At 54.2% G+C, this 17,957-nt stretch overlaps 8 protein-coding genes across 8 annotated transcripts; 4 read left to right on the top strand and 4 right to left on the bottom strand.

The window, feature by feature from the left end:
- Positions 1 to 231: 231 nt before the first annotated feature.
- On the top strand, positions 232 to 2,089 carry GLOTRDRAFT_110210 (uncharacterized protein). Its single transcript, XM_007865432.1, has 7 exons — positions 232 to 348; positions 408 to 533; positions 595 to 837; positions 891 to 1,191; positions 1,247 to 1,449; positions 1,505 to 1,720; positions 1,791 to 2,089. The coding sequence occupies exons 1-7, from the start codon at positions 319 to 321 to the stop codon at positions 1,965 to 1,967; spliced, it is 1,296 nt and encodes a 431-aa protein (XP_007863623.1). The 5' UTR covers positions 232 to 318; the 3' UTR covers positions 1,968 to 2,089.
- Positions 2,090 to 2,231: 142 nt separating this feature from the next.
- On the bottom strand, positions 2,232 to 3,194 carry GLOTRDRAFT_57435 (Mog1p/PsbP-like protein). Its single transcript, XM_007864872.1, has 3 exons — positions 2,885 to 3,194; positions 2,716 to 2,832; positions 2,232 to 2,653 (listed from the first exon to the last, which is right to left on the bottom strand). Exons 1-3 carry the CDS (start codon positions 2,956 to 2,958, stop codon positions 2,308 to 2,310), a joined length of 537 nt encoding a protein of 178 aa, XP_007863063.1. The 5' UTR covers positions 2,959 to 3,194; the 3' UTR covers positions 2,232 to 2,307.
- Positions 3,195 to 5,177: 1,983 nt separating this feature from the next.
- On the top strand, positions 5,178 to 7,559 carry GLOTRDRAFT_126940 (uncharacterized protein; the record flags this gene model as incomplete). The annotated part of the gene is made up of 15 exons (XM_007865433.1): positions 5,178 to 5,443; positions 5,496 to 5,682; positions 5,729 to 5,773; positions 5,826 to 6,013; positions 6,066 to 6,118; positions 6,176 to 6,290; positions 6,346 to 6,397; positions 6,449 to 6,558; positions 6,616 to 6,724; positions 6,779 to 6,819; positions 6,878 to 6,943; positions 6,996 to 7,111; positions 7,164 to 7,322; positions 7,375 to 7,457; positions 7,506 to 7,559. The coding sequence occupies 15 exons, from the start codon at positions 5,178 to 5,180 to the stop codon at positions 7,557 to 7,559; spliced, it is 1,644 nt and encodes a 547-aa protein (XP_007863624.1).
- A 348-nt stretch (positions 7,560 to 7,907) lies between these two features.
- GLOTRDRAFT_35639 (uncharacterized protein) lies at positions 7,908 to 9,132 on the bottom strand (the record flags this gene model as incomplete). The annotated part of the gene is made up of 6 exons (XM_007864650.1): positions 7,908 to 8,048; positions 8,114 to 8,212; positions 8,272 to 8,376; positions 8,437 to 8,613; positions 8,670 to 8,828; positions 8,887 to 9,132. 6 exons carry the CDS (start codon positions 9,130 to 9,132, stop codon positions 7,908 to 7,910), a joined length of 927 nt encoding a protein of 308 aa, XP_007862841.1.
- Positions 9,133 to 10,703: 1,571 nt separating this feature from the next.
- GLOTRDRAFT_36042 (uncharacterized protein) lies at positions 10,704 to 11,247 on the bottom strand (the record flags this gene model as incomplete). The annotated part of the gene is made up of 3 exons (XM_007864689.1): positions 10,704 to 10,982; positions 11,031 to 11,145; positions 11,198 to 11,247. 3 exons carry the CDS (start codon positions 11,245 to 11,247, stop codon positions 10,704 to 10,706), a joined length of 444 nt encoding a protein of 147 aa, XP_007862880.1.
- A 142-nt stretch (positions 11,248 to 11,389) lies between these two features.
- On the top strand, positions 11,390 to 14,365 carry GLOTRDRAFT_114877 (uncharacterized protein; the record flags this gene model as incomplete). Its single annotated transcript, XM_007865434.1, has 7 exons — positions 11,390 to 11,522; positions 11,582 to 11,885; positions 11,939 to 12,258; positions 12,314 to 12,745; positions 12,797 to 13,211; positions 13,262 to 13,700; positions 13,765 to 14,365. The coding sequence occupies 7 exons, from the start codon at positions 11,390 to 11,392 to the stop codon at positions 14,041 to 14,043; spliced, it is 2,322 nt and encodes a 773-aa protein (XP_007863625.1). The 3' UTR covers positions 14,044 to 14,365.
- Positions 14,366 to 15,051: 686 nt separating this feature from the next.
- GLOTRDRAFT_72883 (UBC-like protein) lies at positions 15,052 to 16,594 on the bottom strand. The gene is made up of 8 exons (XM_007865435.1): positions 16,470 to 16,594; positions 16,331 to 16,407; positions 16,249 to 16,260; positions 16,041 to 16,190; positions 15,946 to 15,967; positions 15,856 to 15,897; positions 15,700 to 15,802; positions 15,052 to 15,632 (listed from the first exon to the last, which is right to left on the bottom strand). Exons 1-8 carry the CDS (start codon positions 16,495 to 16,497, stop codon positions 15,173 to 15,175), a joined length of 894 nt encoding a protein of 297 aa, XP_007863626.1. The 5' UTR covers positions 16,498 to 16,594; the 3' UTR covers positions 15,052 to 15,172.
- Positions 16,595 to 16,717: 123 nt separating this feature from the next.
- On the top strand, positions 16,718 to 17,551 carry GLOTRDRAFT_114879 (uncharacterized protein). The gene is made up of 3 exons (XM_007865436.1): positions 16,718 to 16,783; positions 16,846 to 16,976; positions 17,148 to 17,551. Exons 1-3 carry the CDS (start codon positions 16,747 to 16,749, stop codon positions 17,217 to 17,219), a joined length of 240 nt encoding a protein of 79 aa, XP_007863627.1. The 5' UTR covers positions 16,718 to 16,746; the 3' UTR covers positions 17,220 to 17,551.
- Positions 17,552 to 17,957: the final 406 nt, after the last annotated feature.

Below are 17,957 nucleotides of genomic sequence, written 5' to 3' on the forward strand. Positions count from 1 at the left end.
TAGTCGAACTTATTTTGGCCAGGTATTATGTGTTTTGTTGTTATTGTAATTTCGCACATTTGCGCCTGTACCGATTTCTTATTCCATTATTTGAGAGCTGCCGAGAGTATTGAGCAGCCTGCGGTAGGTGTGCCACAGCCACAGGTCGGACGGAGCTACGTCACCGGCCCAAAGACTGCCATATTAGGGTTGCATCGGTTATGCGGTGATCAATATTGGACGGTGAAGTGTGGCAATTCTTTAGCTTGAACTTGTACTGTGACTTCAGTCGGCATACTAAAGAGGACATACGCTGCTTTCCACCCTTGACAGAATACTATGTCTGCGACAGGGTCCCCTCTGAATGCTGTGAGCGATGACGGGACTGCCGATTGCTCACTTGTATTGAATATTTACGCGGGCGCCAGGCTCATGAACACGCAGAAAACGCGCATAACTACACCACGCAGGGTCTCCTCATACCCGCTGCAGAGGAGCATTATGCTGCGGCGCAGGGGTTTCTGACATGTATAGAGCAGTCGAACGATGAAAATGTTCAGTCTACTCATGTCTAGTCGTGGTGTTGGAAGTGACACTCAACTGTGGCACACTTAGACGAAACGGACGTTGCGGATGCTGTACAACGACCATTGCAAGGCTGGAAAGGAGCTGCAGAGGAGGATCGCCAAATTACGTGAAGAGGGTAAAGATCCGGCCCAACCACAAAAACCATTGCCTTCACGATCTGCTGTTCCTTCCATCCCCAGGTCGACTGCGTCACCACCACCTCACTCACATCCTCGGATGTCGGACTCGCAGGCTACCGTCGACGAATCGTTTATGGTTTTAGGTCAACGGGTGAGTGACTACTCGTTAAACTTTAGTATCCTGGCCCATCTGACTTTTGGAAGTCTGATCCAGGAGACGCATTCAATCAATTCTGGAAAATCATGGAGGGCATGTTGGATAATCTATCACAACCAGCGGCCTTCGCTGCGGCGCCTTTGGGTCCTTCTGCGGCTGGCGCTCAGTCAAGGAGAGGTTTAGGCCGTGAAGGGAGCTCGAGTAGTGACACCGATTTCGAGGACTCTAAGGCTAGCAGGATCTCGCGCAAGTTTGGCAGTGGTGTTACAAGATTTCCACCGAAGCCGATCATGGAATCGACTGTGATTGATCTTCGACAGGAGCTGGAAGAAGTGCACGCTGATGACCGTAAGTTACCTTCGGGCGTCTAAAGGCTGGTTCTGAGATCAATCGGTTTCATTAGTGGATGAATTAAGTGAATCCTTTTGCCTTATCCCGTCGAGCAAGGAGCCGTCTACGGTCACTACCCTTAAGCAAGAGAATGCTAGTCTTAAAGCAGAGGTGGAAGAAATGCAGCAAAGGCTTGCCAGCACCGAAAAGATGCTCAAATCGCGGATGGAACAAGACCAACGCTTACGGGATAGTATTGTCTTAGCACGGAACCAGGTGCCACCTCAGTTCCTCCGATCCTATCAACTGGCATTCATCTGTCGGCTTGTAGGCACAGCGAGCTATGGGAGCTTCTCATGTCTTACAGAGGGGCAACCCGCTCGTGTCGGATCTGAGTGCCCTTAACCTGAACGCTCCCCCGGTCCCACCGATGCCTGGCGCTCTGAACCTTGGCCCAACCGGTCGAGACCGAGAGGCCCAACTCTTGCGTCGAGTACGAGAGTTGGAGGAGGAGGCTCGGCTGTTACGTGCCGAGAATGAGAAACAGGTCAGTTCTGACTTAACGCTGCTCTAGCTGCAGAGTTATCTTTGCTGACTTAAATATTCAAATTCTGTAGAAAGCATTGATAGTGAAGTTCCGTGAACGTTGGGAGAAGTTGAAGGAGTCCGCTAAGCGCAAGAAGAATGCGAAGGCTGCCGCGGAATCGGAGGCTACAGCTATTCGTGATCGGATAGAGGAAGAGCCAGAAGCTGAGCAAGAACAGGATGAACAGATGAACAAGCAGTCTTCGTGACTGAGGATTCCATATGCTGTTGTCTCACTTTTCCGCTGGAACTAACACCTTTGTATTGATATGCTGTCCTCTTTGATGTAGCTTATATTCCACAAAATAATCCTGCCTGGGATGCATTGACACTTGGCAAATCTGCCTTGCGTTGCCGTAACCTCCGCGAACTGCACCTAATATGCTAATCACAAACCGAAGTCACAAGGTACAAGACGTGATCCTGTCGTGATCCATGTCAGGTCAAGGCTGGGGAGGTGAGACACGCATGAAGGAAGAGAAAACGCGAGAATATCCCTTGAACTTAGGAATACACAAAAATACAACGTGATACACTTCTGTTTCATCTCTACGCAAACAATCCGAAGTCTACGATGCGCAATGTTTGCACAGCACGATCGAAATCTCCTTTCGCAGCCGTGAATCCTTCTTCTCCCACAGCTCCCTGGTCAACTGCCCGCACAGGTACATTACAGGTCAGCAGGAGATCCACATTCTTGTCCTTGACACGGTAAAGCGCCAGTAAAATCCGAACTTCGTCCGGTACCGTCTGATTGAACTTCTTGACACTTTGCGTGCCGTACAGTACGACCGGTGATGGTGTATTATCCCCGCGGTCGTTAGGTATTATGCCAACGTCATGCACGGTGCTGCTCTCGGCGTCATTGTCGTGCGCCAGAGAGGCGAAATGTAACCTGTATGTATCAACGTCCATCAATATACATCTCGGGCGAGATCCGTCGTATAGTCGACTTACCTGGCGGCATCTGCGAAGTTCTCGGCTTCTACTCTTTGCAGCACATCGACGATGATGCTGACACTCGAATCAGGATAGAGGAATACTTCCTGGGTATCCGGCACTTCGCGTAGATCACTGCGGGCACACTTGTGAGACAACGGCCTCTACACGCGGAACGGGTACGCACGACGCATCGATAACGCTACTTGGAAGAGTTACTGTAATGGCGCCGCCGAAGAGCTGCCTAACGGAGGATGTCATGCTTGTTTCCACTGACACGGATGCACTAGAAAGCGGAGCAACGATGGATAAAGTCCTATTTCGCGTCTCCGTTTACTGAGGCAAACAAACTCAGACCAGCGAGGCCAAAGCGAGGCTCATATTGGCACAATCGACTAGAACCTCGGTACTTCTATGACCAGGGCCGCCCCCTATGACTAGGAATATTAATATGGGGTAACCCAATCCAGCACCAGTCAGTGGCGGAGACACGGGAGTCAGAAAGACGCTCGGGTACGACCGCTACACACTGCTATCGCTACTACCTCCGAGTCACGAAACTCGCAACCGGTACTTTACACGTTCAATTCAGTACGCTTTGAAGATTCTAGTATCCTCTCGAAAGCCCTCCACGACCTCGATAAGGCCCCAGAACTCGGGTTTCGTCGATACCACTTTGCAGGAGAAGCATTCGACTCTGCTGACAGTGCTGTTGCTAGCGCTTCAGGCACCTCCTAGGTTGGAATACGCTCTATATGGGTGACCAATAGCCTCTCCAACGAGTAATGCGAAGCTCTATTTTCTACAACCGCACTCACTGGCCGGATGCTCTTAGGGTCGTACTGTCTATGAATATGAATCATGCTCGAATGGAGTTTCCAATTCTCTGGGTTCGTGGAAAGGTTCCCTCCGCTCGGTCTTCTCTTCTGCTGCCGCCCCGAGGCGAGAGCTTGCTTCTCCGGGCTGCGTGTTTCATATCTCACTGCTATGAGTCTCACGCTTGGGGCGTCCGTCCCACTCGAGGTCGATCCAGTATCCCCAGTCATGGCTGTATATTAGTAGACAGTGTCTATGCTCTCTGATATGGCCGGCAGGATGCAGATTTTAAATGTCGAAAACCTCTGCTGACAGTAGGCATCGAGCCTCTGCCTTTCCTGTTGGCTTAGATGAATTCTCATGAAAGGTCTGGACATTCCCCTTGTGATTTATCGGGACTGGCGGACCGCCCTACCACTTCAGTCAATGTTCATTTCCTCTTCCACGTAGCATCAGTCCCTCTCACCCAGGCTCGCGGCAGGAACCCGACCGCCACACGGATCACGTCCGCTATCGCGATATCTCGGCCTCATTAATCCCATCCATGGTGGCATTTAATATATTTTGTTGAGCGGAAGCCTCTACATATTATCAGCCGTTTTGCTTTGGTGTGGGACACCGTGAGGGATGATGTTGTCACCGCAGAGCATCCTCTCAGCAGGCCTGTTAGCTGTTAGTCGTGCGTATTCCGCTTCATTATTTGATGCCTGAAGACTCACGCCGCTCTGAGCCACATTTGAAGAACGGCAGGCTGTAGATTCACAAAGTTTATTGAAGCCTTCTCCTGTCCCTCATTGGCCTGAGGTGGTTATTCTAGACATGAGATCGACTGTGACCAACTGCAGCAATTGCGTCAAGGAAAGTCGATATTCGATTTTCTCCCATACGTCCCAGGCATGAGCGCAGTGTTCCTTAACTGTGCGAGACGGTGGGTACGAAGTCATCGACAAGCCCACCCACGCCATGAAGGCGATATAGAACGTGTGATTCTATAATCCCGGCTATCTGGTTTGCGGGCACTCCGTGAGAGTACCGACGAATCCTCCGTTGGAATGGAGTGATGGGCTGTTACGTTACAGGTAGAGAGTCTCCTGCAAATCAGCATCAAGAGGGGCTTCTTTGGTAGGTTCAAGTAGGTTCTTTTGACAATGCCCCGCTGAGGCTCCGGTTGCTGTGGTACGGCTAACATTCGGGATTCCTCTGTAGTCACACTCGCGTCCGAGTGCCCCTCCTAGGTATTTGGTAGATTCATTTGTTCGCAGAGGCGTAGCCGCGAGTCTAGGGTCAGCGCCTCGACGCATTTCTGGACTGTGGTGCATAGCACTCGTCGCACTTCTCGCAAGACCGATGATTGATAGCTACGAAAATATAGAACCAGACTGCTCGGTTATGTTGGAGCCGGTCTGCGGTCCTGCGAGTGCCCCTCCGGCAACCCGTTATCCCCTCCTCAATTGGTCGAAAAAGCTTTCACCTTCCTCCATGCATTCGTCAGTCGTTCCCATGGTGTCCTATCCCATAATCTGTCATTTTGACGCATCTTCCAGCGTATAAAAGCGGGTCGAGTCATCGACGTGGAGATTCAGGTCACCACCTCGCGGCGAGCATTGCGGTCGGACTAAGACACTCACTCAGCAGTCCAGTGTTCTTTTTTCTACCCCCGCACCATGTCGTCCTCGCCGCTCCCTACTGTCGCTGCTCCCCCGTATGACGATGCAGAGAAGGGCACTCTTGATGTCCAAGTCGTGAAGCCTGCGCATGTGACCTTACCTCTGCAGGATTCCGCGGATGAAAAGAAGGGTGACCTTGCCGTCACAACAACTGTGGTACCAGTAGTCAAGAAGGAGGCCCCAGCCACACCTCCCGCCAAGAAGCCAGCCAAGAAACCCATTTCGAAGTGGATCTTGTTCGTGCTGTGGTACAACACCTACAGGTAGCCCAGCTCTTCGAACTTATACAGGCAGAATCTTACTTATAGTTTCTAGGAAATTATTTACGATCTGCTTCGGTCTGAACATGATCGCATTTGGCTTCACTATCGCCGGCTACTGGCCATACGCGCAGCGGTATACTGGTGCCCTGATCGTGGGTAACCTGCAAATGACTTGCTTAATGCGCAACGAACTGTTCGGGCGTGCTCTGTATCTATTCGTCAACACATGTTTCGCCAAGGTAAGGACTTTCCAGATCTTGCCGAGCCAGTACTCATAGAGCGCAGTGGTCACCGTTGTGGTGGAGACTCGGGTGCACATCAGTCCTTCAGGTATGCTTGTGCTTTCATCCCTTACTACCACATTCTCAAAGGAGCAAATCAGCATCTAGGAGGTATTCACAGCGGTTGCGGCATAGCTGGATTCTTCTGGCTGGTCTACCGGACCGTCATTGTATTCAAAGACCACGCGGTTATGCACAACGCTATCTTGTCCTTCGGTGTCATAACTTCTTCGATCATCCTGTTGGCGTGCGTGAGCGCGTTCCCGATTGTACGTAACACACATCACAAGTGAGTTTTGTTTCGCTTTGCCATAATTCATCCCTCTAACGTCCCACGCCAGTGTCTTCGAGCGCCATCATCGATTCTCAGGCTGGGCAGGACTGTTTTCGACTTGTCAGTATTTGATTAATGCGCTCTATCGCTGCACGGCTAATCTTGGATTTACTCCAGGGATTTTTGTGATCCTTGGGGATCTTTGGAACACCCAGACTCAGACTTGGAACCTGAGCGGCGTGCATTTGGTTCGGCAGCAGGACTTCTGGTATGTCGTCCTCATGTCGACATTGTGAGTGTCAGGTTTCCCTGCACGTTTGCACCGTGAGTAACTCGCTTTACAATAGCATTGCCATCCCTTGGATCTGCACTCGCAAGGTCGAGGTTGAGATTGAGCTTGTGAGTTCTCACCACACCAGCACAATCCGAGACCATTAACGGCCATGACAGCCCTCCCCCAAGGTAGCGGTTCTCCGGTTCAAGCGGGGCATGCAGCAGGGTCTGTTAGCTCGGATCAGCAGATCTGCTGTGATGGAGTACCACGCTTTCGGAATCATCTCGTCAGTAACGCCTCAAGCGTATTAGCCTTGACTCGCGACTAATCCGCACCTGAACAGGGAGGGGACCCATGCGAAATACCACTATCTCATTTGCGGTGTACAGGGTGACTTCACGCGTGGTCTCGTCAACAACCCGCTGCGAACTATTTGGACACGCGAGCTGAAGGTAGACCAGCTATCCACTGTCCTATATTTTGGGCACTGACGCTTAGATTCGCAGTTCGCAGGTGTATCCAATACTTCGACTCTGTACAGACGAGGGTATGGGATCCCGTCCATTGGATCAAAGTTGCCATTTTATTGATGATCTTGCCCCTAGAATCCGGGTCTGTACCGGTACTGGACTGGGCGCTGCCCTTTCGACCTGTCTACAAAGCCCCTACTGGTACGGATCCAGTACTTACTCTGTATCTCAGCTCCCCTAACGTCTTGAGTAGGTACCTGATCTGGATCGGCTCTGACCAGGAGAAGACGTTCGGTCCCACCATCTCTGGACTCATCCACAGGCACTTGGGACCGGAACGCTATTGTCTCTGGGACTCCAAGCAGAGAGGTTGGTCTACACATGCTTTGCCCATGGGCGGTTCCTGACGGTCACTTTCCAGGCGGTCGTCCCGACGTGATGAAGCTCGTCAAGGAGGCCTACGTCACATGGCAGGCCGAGGTGATCTTCATCACGTCCAACTGGCAGGGCAACCAGGAGATCATGGCGGGCTGCAAGGAGGCGGGTATCCCCGCGTTCGGGACTCTCTGGGATTTCGTGAGTACCCGCGGTCAAACCATGCATTCTGTTACTCAGGCTCACGATACCGGCAGTGATTGCGCACTGGCGGACACTTGCGTTTCCTCGAAGAATATGGATGGCCTTGGCGCTCGATGCCCGACGCCATCCCGTCAATGTATTGTTATCCTACACCGTATTTTGCCAAATTTATAGCAGTATATAGAGACCGTTCTATGATGTTGTCATTTCGTGTGGGCTGGTGGTGAATAAATGGTAACTTCTCGTTGATTTCCCGTGGACCGCTGCAACGCTCCCACACAGTGGTGACTTCGAGTGAGAAACGAAGCACGGCAATTCGGGCATAGTTCGAAGGTACCGACGGGAATACGAAGACGGGGCACTAGGGTGCTTCTTACTTCTTACCGGCCTGTGAATCCACCAATGAACGAACGCTGGCAGCGATAAGCTCTCGTGCCCTACAAGTTTGCCTCTATCCCCGCAAGGGAGAATAGTCTCTGCGCTCTGACAGTGTGGCAAGAGTTGCGCGAAATATGAGATGAGCTGCAATAGAGAATAAACGATCCGTACTAATAATACACGGGAAATGGGTACGCTGGCGCGACACTCATGAGAGGTACTCCTCAAGGATCTCCCCCGGTTTCCCCATCCACTGCCAACGCCGGTCAGCGTGGATGTAAGTATTGGGTTCAAGGCGCACGCCCCTCCTCGCTAATTCCGAGACAATGCGAGCGATATTTCGAGTGTCCTTGCAGACGGTATTTTATTCAGCATCCCGTACCCATAAGGTTTCGAACAACAAGAGAGACGTACATCAATGCCACTATGTTGACGTCCTACGAATGAACCGAGATTCAGAAAGCGCAGCTGGGAGGTTAAATTCAGAGACAGGCGCCTCGGGAACGTGTAAGTCTAGCATAGGCCCTCGGTCAGCATCGTGGGGCGCGGATGCACAACTGGGCTTAACGGACCTTGGCGCTCTTCCCAGAGCTCTTGCGGCCTTCGTGGTAAGCGATGCGTGAAACGATCTTGCGAACGTCCATGACGTCGCCTATTATCCAGTCTGGAAGAGGGACCTAACAGAGTTATCGTCCAATGGCACAATGTCCTTCTGTATTGCCAGTGAAAAGACTAACTTTAGAGATGAAACACTGCTTAATTACGAAGTCCCGGATATCGAATGGTCCGTCCGTACACCAGCAGAACCGGACGAGGCGTTCACCGGTGTCCGGGTGTAGGAGGCCATTATCCGATAGGAACTTCGAGAACATGACCATGACTTCCGGGAATGTAGGAGCCTTGTCCACTTGTTTCTGTGCACGTGTTGACCACGGTCAGTCTTGAATGGCGCTCGGGGACTGGCCTGTACACTGACCTGAGTGATGCCTGTCAGATCCGTACAAAACTGGCTCAGGGTTGGCCTCCAGGTGGGCTTGACGAAACTACGGAATTCGGCTACGGTTTCAAGCTGGTTAGCGGTTCCGTCTGGCGCCTTGTCTTTCCACCGCATAAGACAGACCGGCCATTCCTGCCGATATAAATAAATAAGCCGTGGAAATATTCGGACAACAATATGTGGCACGGACTATGATCTCATTGGGCCATTGGAAATCAGACCCTTGTACACAGGTGGCCTCGACGTCCAGAACGAGGAATGCGTCGTAAGGCTGCTTGATGCGGACGGATTCCGGCTGGACAGAGACCGTGGGTGCTGCCGGCTCGGGGACCACGATACCGCTGACAGGGACTTTCTCGGCAGCGGGGAGCACGGGTACACTTTCGTGAATTACAGCCAGCTTTGCAGAGGAAACGTCGGGAGTCCTCTGCGGCATTGGGGCCGGGGGAGCATGGGAGGGTCCTGCCTGGCGCAGGGATTGTCGGGAGGGGATCCATCTGGGAAGCACGAGGATCGCAACTGCACACGAGCCGAGCAGCGCGAGGACCCGAATATCCGTAATAAACGTCGGCAGTCTTCCGGGCCAGGACGCCTCGTTCATATTTGAAGAAATATTCGAGGTATTTGGTTGAATGTGAAGGCGATAGCGGGAGAGCGCTAGGAAGGGCACGTTATCATGGCCTGGCAGGACAGGCTAAGGTTCGGCCAAGGTCGTCTAAATTTGAGCGCCTTCCTGCCATAGCCTGCGATGTGGCGGTGCAAACACGTGGCCGCTGCTTCCCGAGTCCAGAAAATGCCTTTTTCGGATCTCTTCTTTCCGTCGAATCTCTTCAGATTCCTGTGCCACTCGAGGACTGGCGACATCATGCAGTTCGGAGACGACTTGGCAGACGACTTTGTTCTCGACGACACCGTTGCGCTTTCAGGAGAAGAGGATGGGGACGACGATCTCGTCACTTCCCAGAGTGGCGAGGAGGGAGGGGATGTGGCAGAAAGCTCGAATACAGATCTAGCGGCCATAGAGAAGAAGAGAAAGCGCAGAGCAAAGGAGAAGGAACGAAAGGCAAAGGTGGGGACTATGCCTCATGATGTTAGACCGCCCTCACCCTTGGTTGCATATATGCGCAGAAAAGAAAGACTGCCGAGTCGGCCCAGTACATCGAGCCAGTCTCTGTGGCCGTACAACCGCCTGTGCAGCTCGCAGAATATCTCTCGTCCATGCAAGCCAAGACGTTCTCCAAACTTTCCGGGATTGAGTTAGGAGACTTGCAGATTCCTGGTGGGTTTTCCAACTTCAGGTATGCCTGCGGCCAGCTGATATTAACCACTCAGGCAGAGCATTGTATCGCAGATACTACGGCATGGATAGGTCCGAGATCCTTGGATCAGCTAGTTGAATTTATTGTCAAGAGTAAGTGGTCTGATATCGGAGTAAGTCAGGGAGTCTGAACAGTTCCCCCAGTGTGTCCCGAATTGCGAGTTCAACTCTCGACAAGACCTAAGCACAATGGGGCACCATTCATGATATTCGTCGCCGCGGCTGCTCTGCGGGTTGCGGACGCCACCCGCATACTCAAGACAAAGACGCTCCGCGGAGAGAAAGGGGGAGATGTGGCGAAGTTATTCGCAAGGCATTTTAAGCTAGAGGAGCACATCAAGTATCTCAGACGGACGAAGCTCGGTGCTGCAGCGGGTACACCTGGCCGCCTTGGCAAACTGTTAGAGGCCGGTAAGCCCTTGAATACAGGAAAATTGGCATGACCATTGACATATATTTCCTTACTTCCCCCAGACGCTCTCTCAACCTCCAATCTCACGCATATCATTCTGGACGTGAGCTATCGCGATGCCAAAAAGCGCTCCCTGCTGGATATTCCGGAAACAAGAGACGAGGTGTTCAAGCAGTTCCTTGCCTCACCGAAGATCCTGCAAGGGATGAAGTCGGGCAAGGTGAAGCTCGTGCTCTTCTAATTAAGCGACCGGGGACTACCGTGCTTTGTAGCACCGTTATATCAATGCAGGAATGATTAATGGAGATGTTATGCCAGATACAATACAGCTGTACAAATAGGAATGGTCTATGATCAGAAACCCTTGGGGTTCACCCGGTGGGTGATCTGCATAAGAATGAGTGCGTGCCAGGAAACGGGAGCCTCGTAAACGCACCCGCGTGAATTTTGGCACTTTATGAATGCCTTTACGGTACCCTCTGGAATGAGGTGAGAATACGGTGTACTTGTCCCTCGGTGCCATCTCGTGCTCCTTGGGTAGCTGGAGTGCCTCCGTCTGCTGCAGTATTAGAGGGGGGACCCACGACACTTCCAACTAACTCACCAGGGCGTTACACTGTACCCCACTCGCCCTAACGGCCTCGATGACAGAGTCCACCTTTTTCAGCCTGTCCCTCTGGTTCGCCTTCCGTGTCCGGGACAGCCTCCAGGGCACTTTCCTACCGCACCATGCAGCGACCGCGCAGTCTCAGCATTACGCAATGAACTCACCACAGAAGGCCACCTTGGCTGACTGGCGAGGCCCTGAAAGCACCGAACATAGCAGAGACGAGGGAACAAGGCTGCAGACAAGTGATCGACCCGACTCGCGAACAAGAAAATCCCAATACAGCTGCTTACGTAAAGCACCTTTCCTTCTTCTCCTCCGTCACTCGCACTGCACCGACCGAGGAGTACGCGACGATGGCTGTAGAGACACAGACGATGCCGGCCGCGAACGGCCACCTTGGTAACGGCGACGTAGAGATGGGCGGGCTGAAGGACAGCGTGGTGCGCTTTGCGAGCGGTATGATCCTCCCCCCTCCGGAGATAAAATGTAAGTACTATGTCGCGCTTTCCGGAAGGTGTTCTCATACGCATGCGTGTCATTTGCAGCGGTTATTGACAGGACCGCCGCGTTTGTTGCGCGCTCTGCGAACCCCCCTCAGTTTGAGGACAAAATCCGGGAAAACCAGCGTAATGACCCCAAGTTCTCGTTTCTCAATCCCATGGACCCATACCATGCTTATTACAGAAATCGAATGGAGAAGGTCCAGAGGGGGGAGGAGGACGAGGCGCCCGCGGCCGCTGCTGAAGACAAGCCGGCCGAGAAGGCGGAGGAGAAGGTCGTCGACCTGGGTGAGGAGCCACCGCAGCCCGAGTTCATACTCGACTTGCCGAACGTCACTGCCATCGATCTGTGAGTGCGGGCTTTCTGAGATCTGGTGGGGTTAATCGTCGTTTTGCATACAGAGATATCATGAAGTTGACGGCGCTCTTTACGGCTCGTCGTGGACGCAACTTCCTCGCTGCCTTGTCCGCTCGCGAAGGTCGGAACTATCAATTTGACTTCCTCCGACCTACGCATTCTCTGTTCGGGTACTTCAATCGGCTCGTAGAGCAGTACACTAAGGTGCTCTATCCAACGAAGGAGACCGTGGACAGCATCTCCGCCCGTGCTCAGGATGGAGCCAAGTGGAGGATGCTCGAGCAGGCAAAACGCTACGCAAAGTGGGAGCAGAATAAACGGGAGAAAGAGAAGAAGCGAGAGGATGACCAGGAGGCTGAAAGGAGTGCGTCCTAGCACCTCCGTGCATATCACATCACTGACATTTATATATAACGTAGTTGCTTTTGCCGAGATTGATTGGCATGACTACGCCATTGTGCAGACCATAGAGTTCACAGCGGCCGACGCTAATGCGGAGCTGCCGCCGCCCATGAGCGTCCAGGAGGTCGAGAGCATGACTCTCGCGCAGAAGAGGATGGCTGCGATGATCATGGAGACGACCGCGGAGGATGTCGAAGCGCACCGCGCCAGACAGGCCGCGGCCGAGGCTGAAGCAGCCGCGGCAGTGGGCCAAGCAGGCGCCGGTGCGGCTGGGGACGAAGACGCGATGCAAATGGACGAGAGTGACGACGAGGACGAGGAGATCCGGGTGAGGAAGAAACGAGAGGAAGAGGAAAGACGCAGGGAGGAGGAGCGTGCTAGGGCTATTCAGGCCAGCTCACTGGAGGCGGGCGCACCTATGAAGATCAGAACCGACTATGTCCCCAAAGGTAAGTAAGAATATCTCTTCTCATTTGGTCCGAGCTGACGTTTGGTCGTAGTTGGTGCCAAGGGCAAGCAGCAGACCACCACTACATGTTCCATTTGCGGGCAGCAAATCCCGGTCGATGAGCTGCAAGAGCACATGCGTATTGAGCTCCTGGATCCTCGATGGAAGGAACAGCGTAACGCTCTCGAAGCTCGCAAGGCGCAAGCCTCGGAACTGCAGAAGGGTGCCAACGTCGCCGCGTCGATCAAGAACCTGGCACGCACGCGGCCGGATATCTTTGGTGCGGAAGAGGACGAGGAGCGGCGGAAGAGGGAGGAAGAGGAGGAGAGGCAGCGGCGGCGCGCGAGGGAGAAGGTTGTCTGGGACGGTCACACTGCCTCCAAGGCCAGCACGCAAGACAAGTTCTCGACAAATGTCAATTTCGAGGAGCAGATCGCGGCTATCTACCGGGCCAAGGGTCTTGGACCGTGCGTGCTGCTTTGTCTTGTGTAATCACTATGTACTGACGCCCGCGTAGGCAAGAAGCTGGTGCTATCGGGCCTGGTATTGGACCTGCAGCAGCCCCGCCACCGCCCATGGCCGGGCTGCCCCCCGCGCCGGTGCCCATGCCAGCACCACCGCAGCAAGCCCCCGGTGGCGGCCCTGCCCCCGCGGCTTACACCGCGGCGACGATATCCTCAGGCCCTCAACCGGCGTCCCTGACCCCGGCGCCTGCGGCACCTGTCATGCTCCCCCCGCTGCACTACCAGGGTCTCGGCGCGCAGCAGCCATTTGGGTTCTCGCCTCCGCCGCCCCCGATGGGGATGGCGATGTCGCCACAGGCCGGGATGGTGCGTACCGCGGACCAGATGGAGGGCGGGGCGCCGGACGATGTGCCGCCTGCGAAGAGACAGCGGGTGGCCAAGTTGCCTGGTGGGGCGCTCTACCCCGAGGCAGACTGGCTCGCCATGCATCCTGTAAGGAAGTGATTGACGGTGGGGAACGCTTTGCTGATCATGCTCCTTATTCTTTTTCTTCTAGTATCCCATTTCATTGCAAGTGCAGCTGCCGAACGACCCGTCGAAGCCTGAGTGGAAGTTGGACGGGACGGTGATTACGATTCCCGAGCTGCCACTCAGTCTGCTGGTGTCGACGCTGCGTGACCGGATTCTGCAGCACACGGGGAGTAGTGTGGGGGCGTCGAAGATTCGGTTGTCGCATGCTGGGAAGATGTTGACGAACCAGAATACACTGGCGAGCTACAACCTGGAGGACGAGGACCTCGTGATTTTGAGCGTTAGGGATGTCAAGAAGAAGTGAGGGAGGGTTGTCGGTGTGTTCGGTGTATGTTATTCTCAGTGTGCTCTGTTCTCCAATATCAATCTTCCGGGACGTGCGTAAATGAGATAGGCGGCAACGTGTTACATGATACATTGGCATGGGTCAAGGATATACAGCGAGAATAACCCTTGCTACAATACATGAATGTCAAAGGTACTGTACAAGTAAGTGAAACAACTGCTTGCTTCGGGAGTATAAGTTAGGTGATGCGCGGTGATTTACAGTGTCCGATTTCCCCCAATAACCCTTGAATGATGAAAGTCTTGTCGATGATGCTCCCCTGCTCTGCTAATGTGCTTCGGGCTGGCGTCGCGAGGGTGAATGCTGCGAGCGCCAGTGGACGAGCGGCGGAGATGTGGCGGATATCTTGCGGGTGGGCGTGCAAGGCCTGCCCGAGCGCTCTGCCCTGCAGGCGATGCTGCAACTGCTCCCGTTCCTGTCCTTGTCCGCTGCGGTGGTGCCGAGCGCCCTCGAGTCGCCCTTTTTCGGGAGATCGCCCCTGGCATCGCAGGTGCCGACGATGGAGAGGGGGACGGTGTCGCCGAGCCAGTCCTCGTCGCGCTGGCTGGGTATATGCGCGGGGGCGTGGACTTTGCAGAAGGAGCTTGCGGCGTGGAGGTGGGGGGAAGCGATGAGTGACGGGGGGACGGGCACGTTCACGGGCTGGGAGACGCAGAGGCTGGATTTCCGCTTGTGGCGGTTGTTTGTGGGGCGCGGGGTGGTGGGGGAGGCGAGCGCGGAGGAGGACGGCGATGACGAGAGCATGGATGCGTGGGGGTGGCAGCAGTCCAGCGCTGGGCTTTTCAACGGACGCGCGAACGCGGAAGAAGCACAGAGGACAGCCCGCGGGCCAAAGTCAGTAAATGACCAAGTTCGCGGATCGGGGCGCGGTTGCGTGCCGGCGTGCCGCCGACATACAAGCGCGATCGAGGCACTTGTCGATCACCTCCTCCAGTCCTCCAGTCCGCTCCATTGCGATCAACTCGCCCGCCAATTCACTCGTGCGTCCCGTGACCCGCTCTATATCTCATACATACAGCGCTATCTAACAGACTAGCACGGCTATCTACTACACAATGTCAACTATCCAGCTCCCCTGACGCGCAATCTAGAAAACCCTCCTACAAATTAGCGCAAAGACTAGAATCAGCAGCACGCATATCGCGGTATCGAGAACCAGCGGTGGTCTGGGGGCACTGCTGCGCTGACCAGTCCGCGTTGAGTCACGGATATCAGCCCCCGATAGCCCCGCCGACGTCGATCCTGACGACCTCGCCGACTCGGCTGACGACGACTCGCTCTGCGACGTCCTCGAGCACACTGTACTGTCCGTAGATAGAGAAATCCCCGTCGCTTGGGGTGTCTGTGGTATTGAGGGGGAGGGGGTCGACGACGTGGGACCTTCCTGGGCCACCGGGCCCACTTGGGACGCAGCCGGCGGTACTGGGCAAGGTTCATCATTCGTGTTATTGTCCGTGTTATTAGACACTGCGCAGTCCGCAGCGGGCGGGTCCGGCAACGACTCCAAGTTGGACCGGTTGCACCTGGGGCACACCCAGGCTCGCGACCTATCGTACGTACGATTCAAGTCAATCAATAGCCCTGGCGAGATGATATAAATTATACAAATCTCACAGTGCTGCCAAGCGCTTGCGTTCTGCTGGGGGATATTCCAACGAGCCTACACCAACTGCGGCCTGACCTTTGAGCGGAAAGAAACCCTGCAGTCCGACAATAGCTGCAGGGGCGTTCAGTCCATGACCACCGACAGCACCAATCTGGGCCACCCACCTGTTCTCACTCCCCAAGCAGGCTGCCATAACTCCTCATGATCTACACAAATGTCAGGGGCTGTCACTAGCACGCCACTCGATCACTCACAATTCGTAAAGCTTATGCAGATCTACAGACCGGGGTACTCGATAAGCTTCGACGTCACGCCATAAATGCCCAAAAGCATAGAACGTTCTGCGCACCTTCGTGTTCAGCTCGAACCGCCCGCTCGGGGTGAGCATCATGATTGACGGCGGGCGGAAGGGGTACTCGGGCGGGAGAAGGATGCGGAAGTGGTATAGCCCGCCTTCGAACTCGGTCCCCGGCGGCCCGCGCAGCGTGCAGTGCCATTCCTGTTGGCCCTTGCTGTTAGCATGAGGTACCGCTGCAGATGGGACAGGATATACGCACGAAGATGTCGTCCTAGCGAAGTGGGAAGAGGTTCTTGTTATCTCCCGCCGGTGACATTGGGATAAGGGACGTGCAGACGAACCTCGAGCGGGGCGGCGGAGTAGTCGGTAGAGGGATCGTTGGCTAGCTCACGGGCTTCCTGCATAATCCTCTTGACGGCTATAGGGTGTGCATTCGGTCAATGCTTGCATGCTACTACCTCGGACAATGGAAGGACGCACCAGAGTTGTTCCTATTGAATGTAGCCATCCTACAGATTGAGCCGACTGCAGTCCGCAGCTTGTAAAGAAGGTGATAGGAGATACAAGAAAGGTCGCCAGAGTCTTGAGCGAGAATGAGCACCTGAGCGTTAGTTGGTAACTCTCACCTCAGCAGCAGCCACCAGACGTGGAAGTATGAAAGACGTGGGAAACCTGGTTCGGCACACCCCGACCAGGCCGTCATCTTTTCGGACTTGTGAGTGCAGTCTCAGCTTGCTGTCTCGAGCCCTCTGGCCAGATGATTGTCAAGAAGCTCAAGGTTCGGCCGCGGAAGAGTAAGCAGCAGTGCTATGTGTTGTTTACGATATTCGCAAATGAACATGCTCTCGGTTGACAGACCCGCCGACGAACCTATGCGCTCCTGAGCTGGCTACGCTGCTGGGCTGCTGGGCCGCCTCGAACGACTATGGCTCGACGGAGAAGTGCAGAGAGGTGTCTCAGGCGTTATACGAGTGCATGCGGAACGCGGTATGTTTTCCGTAATTATGTGTGGACTCTATTCGGTTCCATCCCCTTCGCGTCCTGCCTGTGCACTGCAATTTGTTTTGCATTGCTGGGCACCATATGCGTTCATTTTTTTGACGTCTTCCACGACTTTCTCCCATGACGCCTTTGCTGACGTTCGCCGCCTCACCGCAGCCCATGAAAGGCAAGCAACATAGACCCACGATCAACTACCACCTCGCCCGGCTCGGCAAGAACTTGAAATAGACTCGACTCGCCGGTAGCACCATCAAAAGCCTTTGGGGACGCTCGCGCTGCACCGGACGTCCGGTGGGGGAGGGGGGGGGGTTGCTATTATCATATTGCAGCGTCGAGGAGGGCAGGCCGTGGATATCGTACCATGCTGTAGTAAGAGAAACTATTGCTCTACGCACTGCCCACGCTGTATTTATGATGCTGCTTTCCTATATACAGCATCTACTCTATCGCGTCTCTGGCGCAGTAATGATCACTACCTATACAGCCCAGCCGGACGGCGCGTGTATTTTCCTCTCAAATTTTCAGAGATTTGACGGCGCTGTTCATGGCGCTGTTCTGGATTGTGAGCCATTCGGAATATAAGCTGGTATCTTTGATATTCTCCCCGCGCCACTTGTCTCGCATGTCTAGCTATGCTTCAGCATGCAAAGTATTCGGAATCGGTTCTATTTCCGGCGTCTGAAATGGGCGTCTACGTCGCCCAAATTAGCATCCGTAGTGCCTGGAGGCTGGACGAGTGAGAACGCCGTTCTCTCTGTTTGCTTCTCTCCATCCGCTCAACGACGGGCCCCCGCAGATCCATCCCATCCTGTGCGCTCGTTGCAATGACGAACCACGAGGATGTCGCTATATTCTGGGACTATGGTTCGTCGTCCTTACATCCTTTCTCTGTTCCGTGATTGATGCGCCCCCGCAATTACCCTGACCCGCCGACGTCGCATTGCAAACGCTGTCTCGCCTGAGCTA

This window comes from Gloeophyllum trabeum, assembly GCF_000344685.1.
Source record: "Gloeophyllum trabeum ATCC 11539 unplaced genomic scaffold GLOTRscaffold_00003, whole genome shotgun sequence".
NCBI classification, from domain to species: domain Eukaryota; kingdom Fungi; phylum Basidiomycota; class Agaricomycetes; order Gloeophyllales; family Gloeophyllaceae; genus Gloeophyllum; species Gloeophyllum trabeum.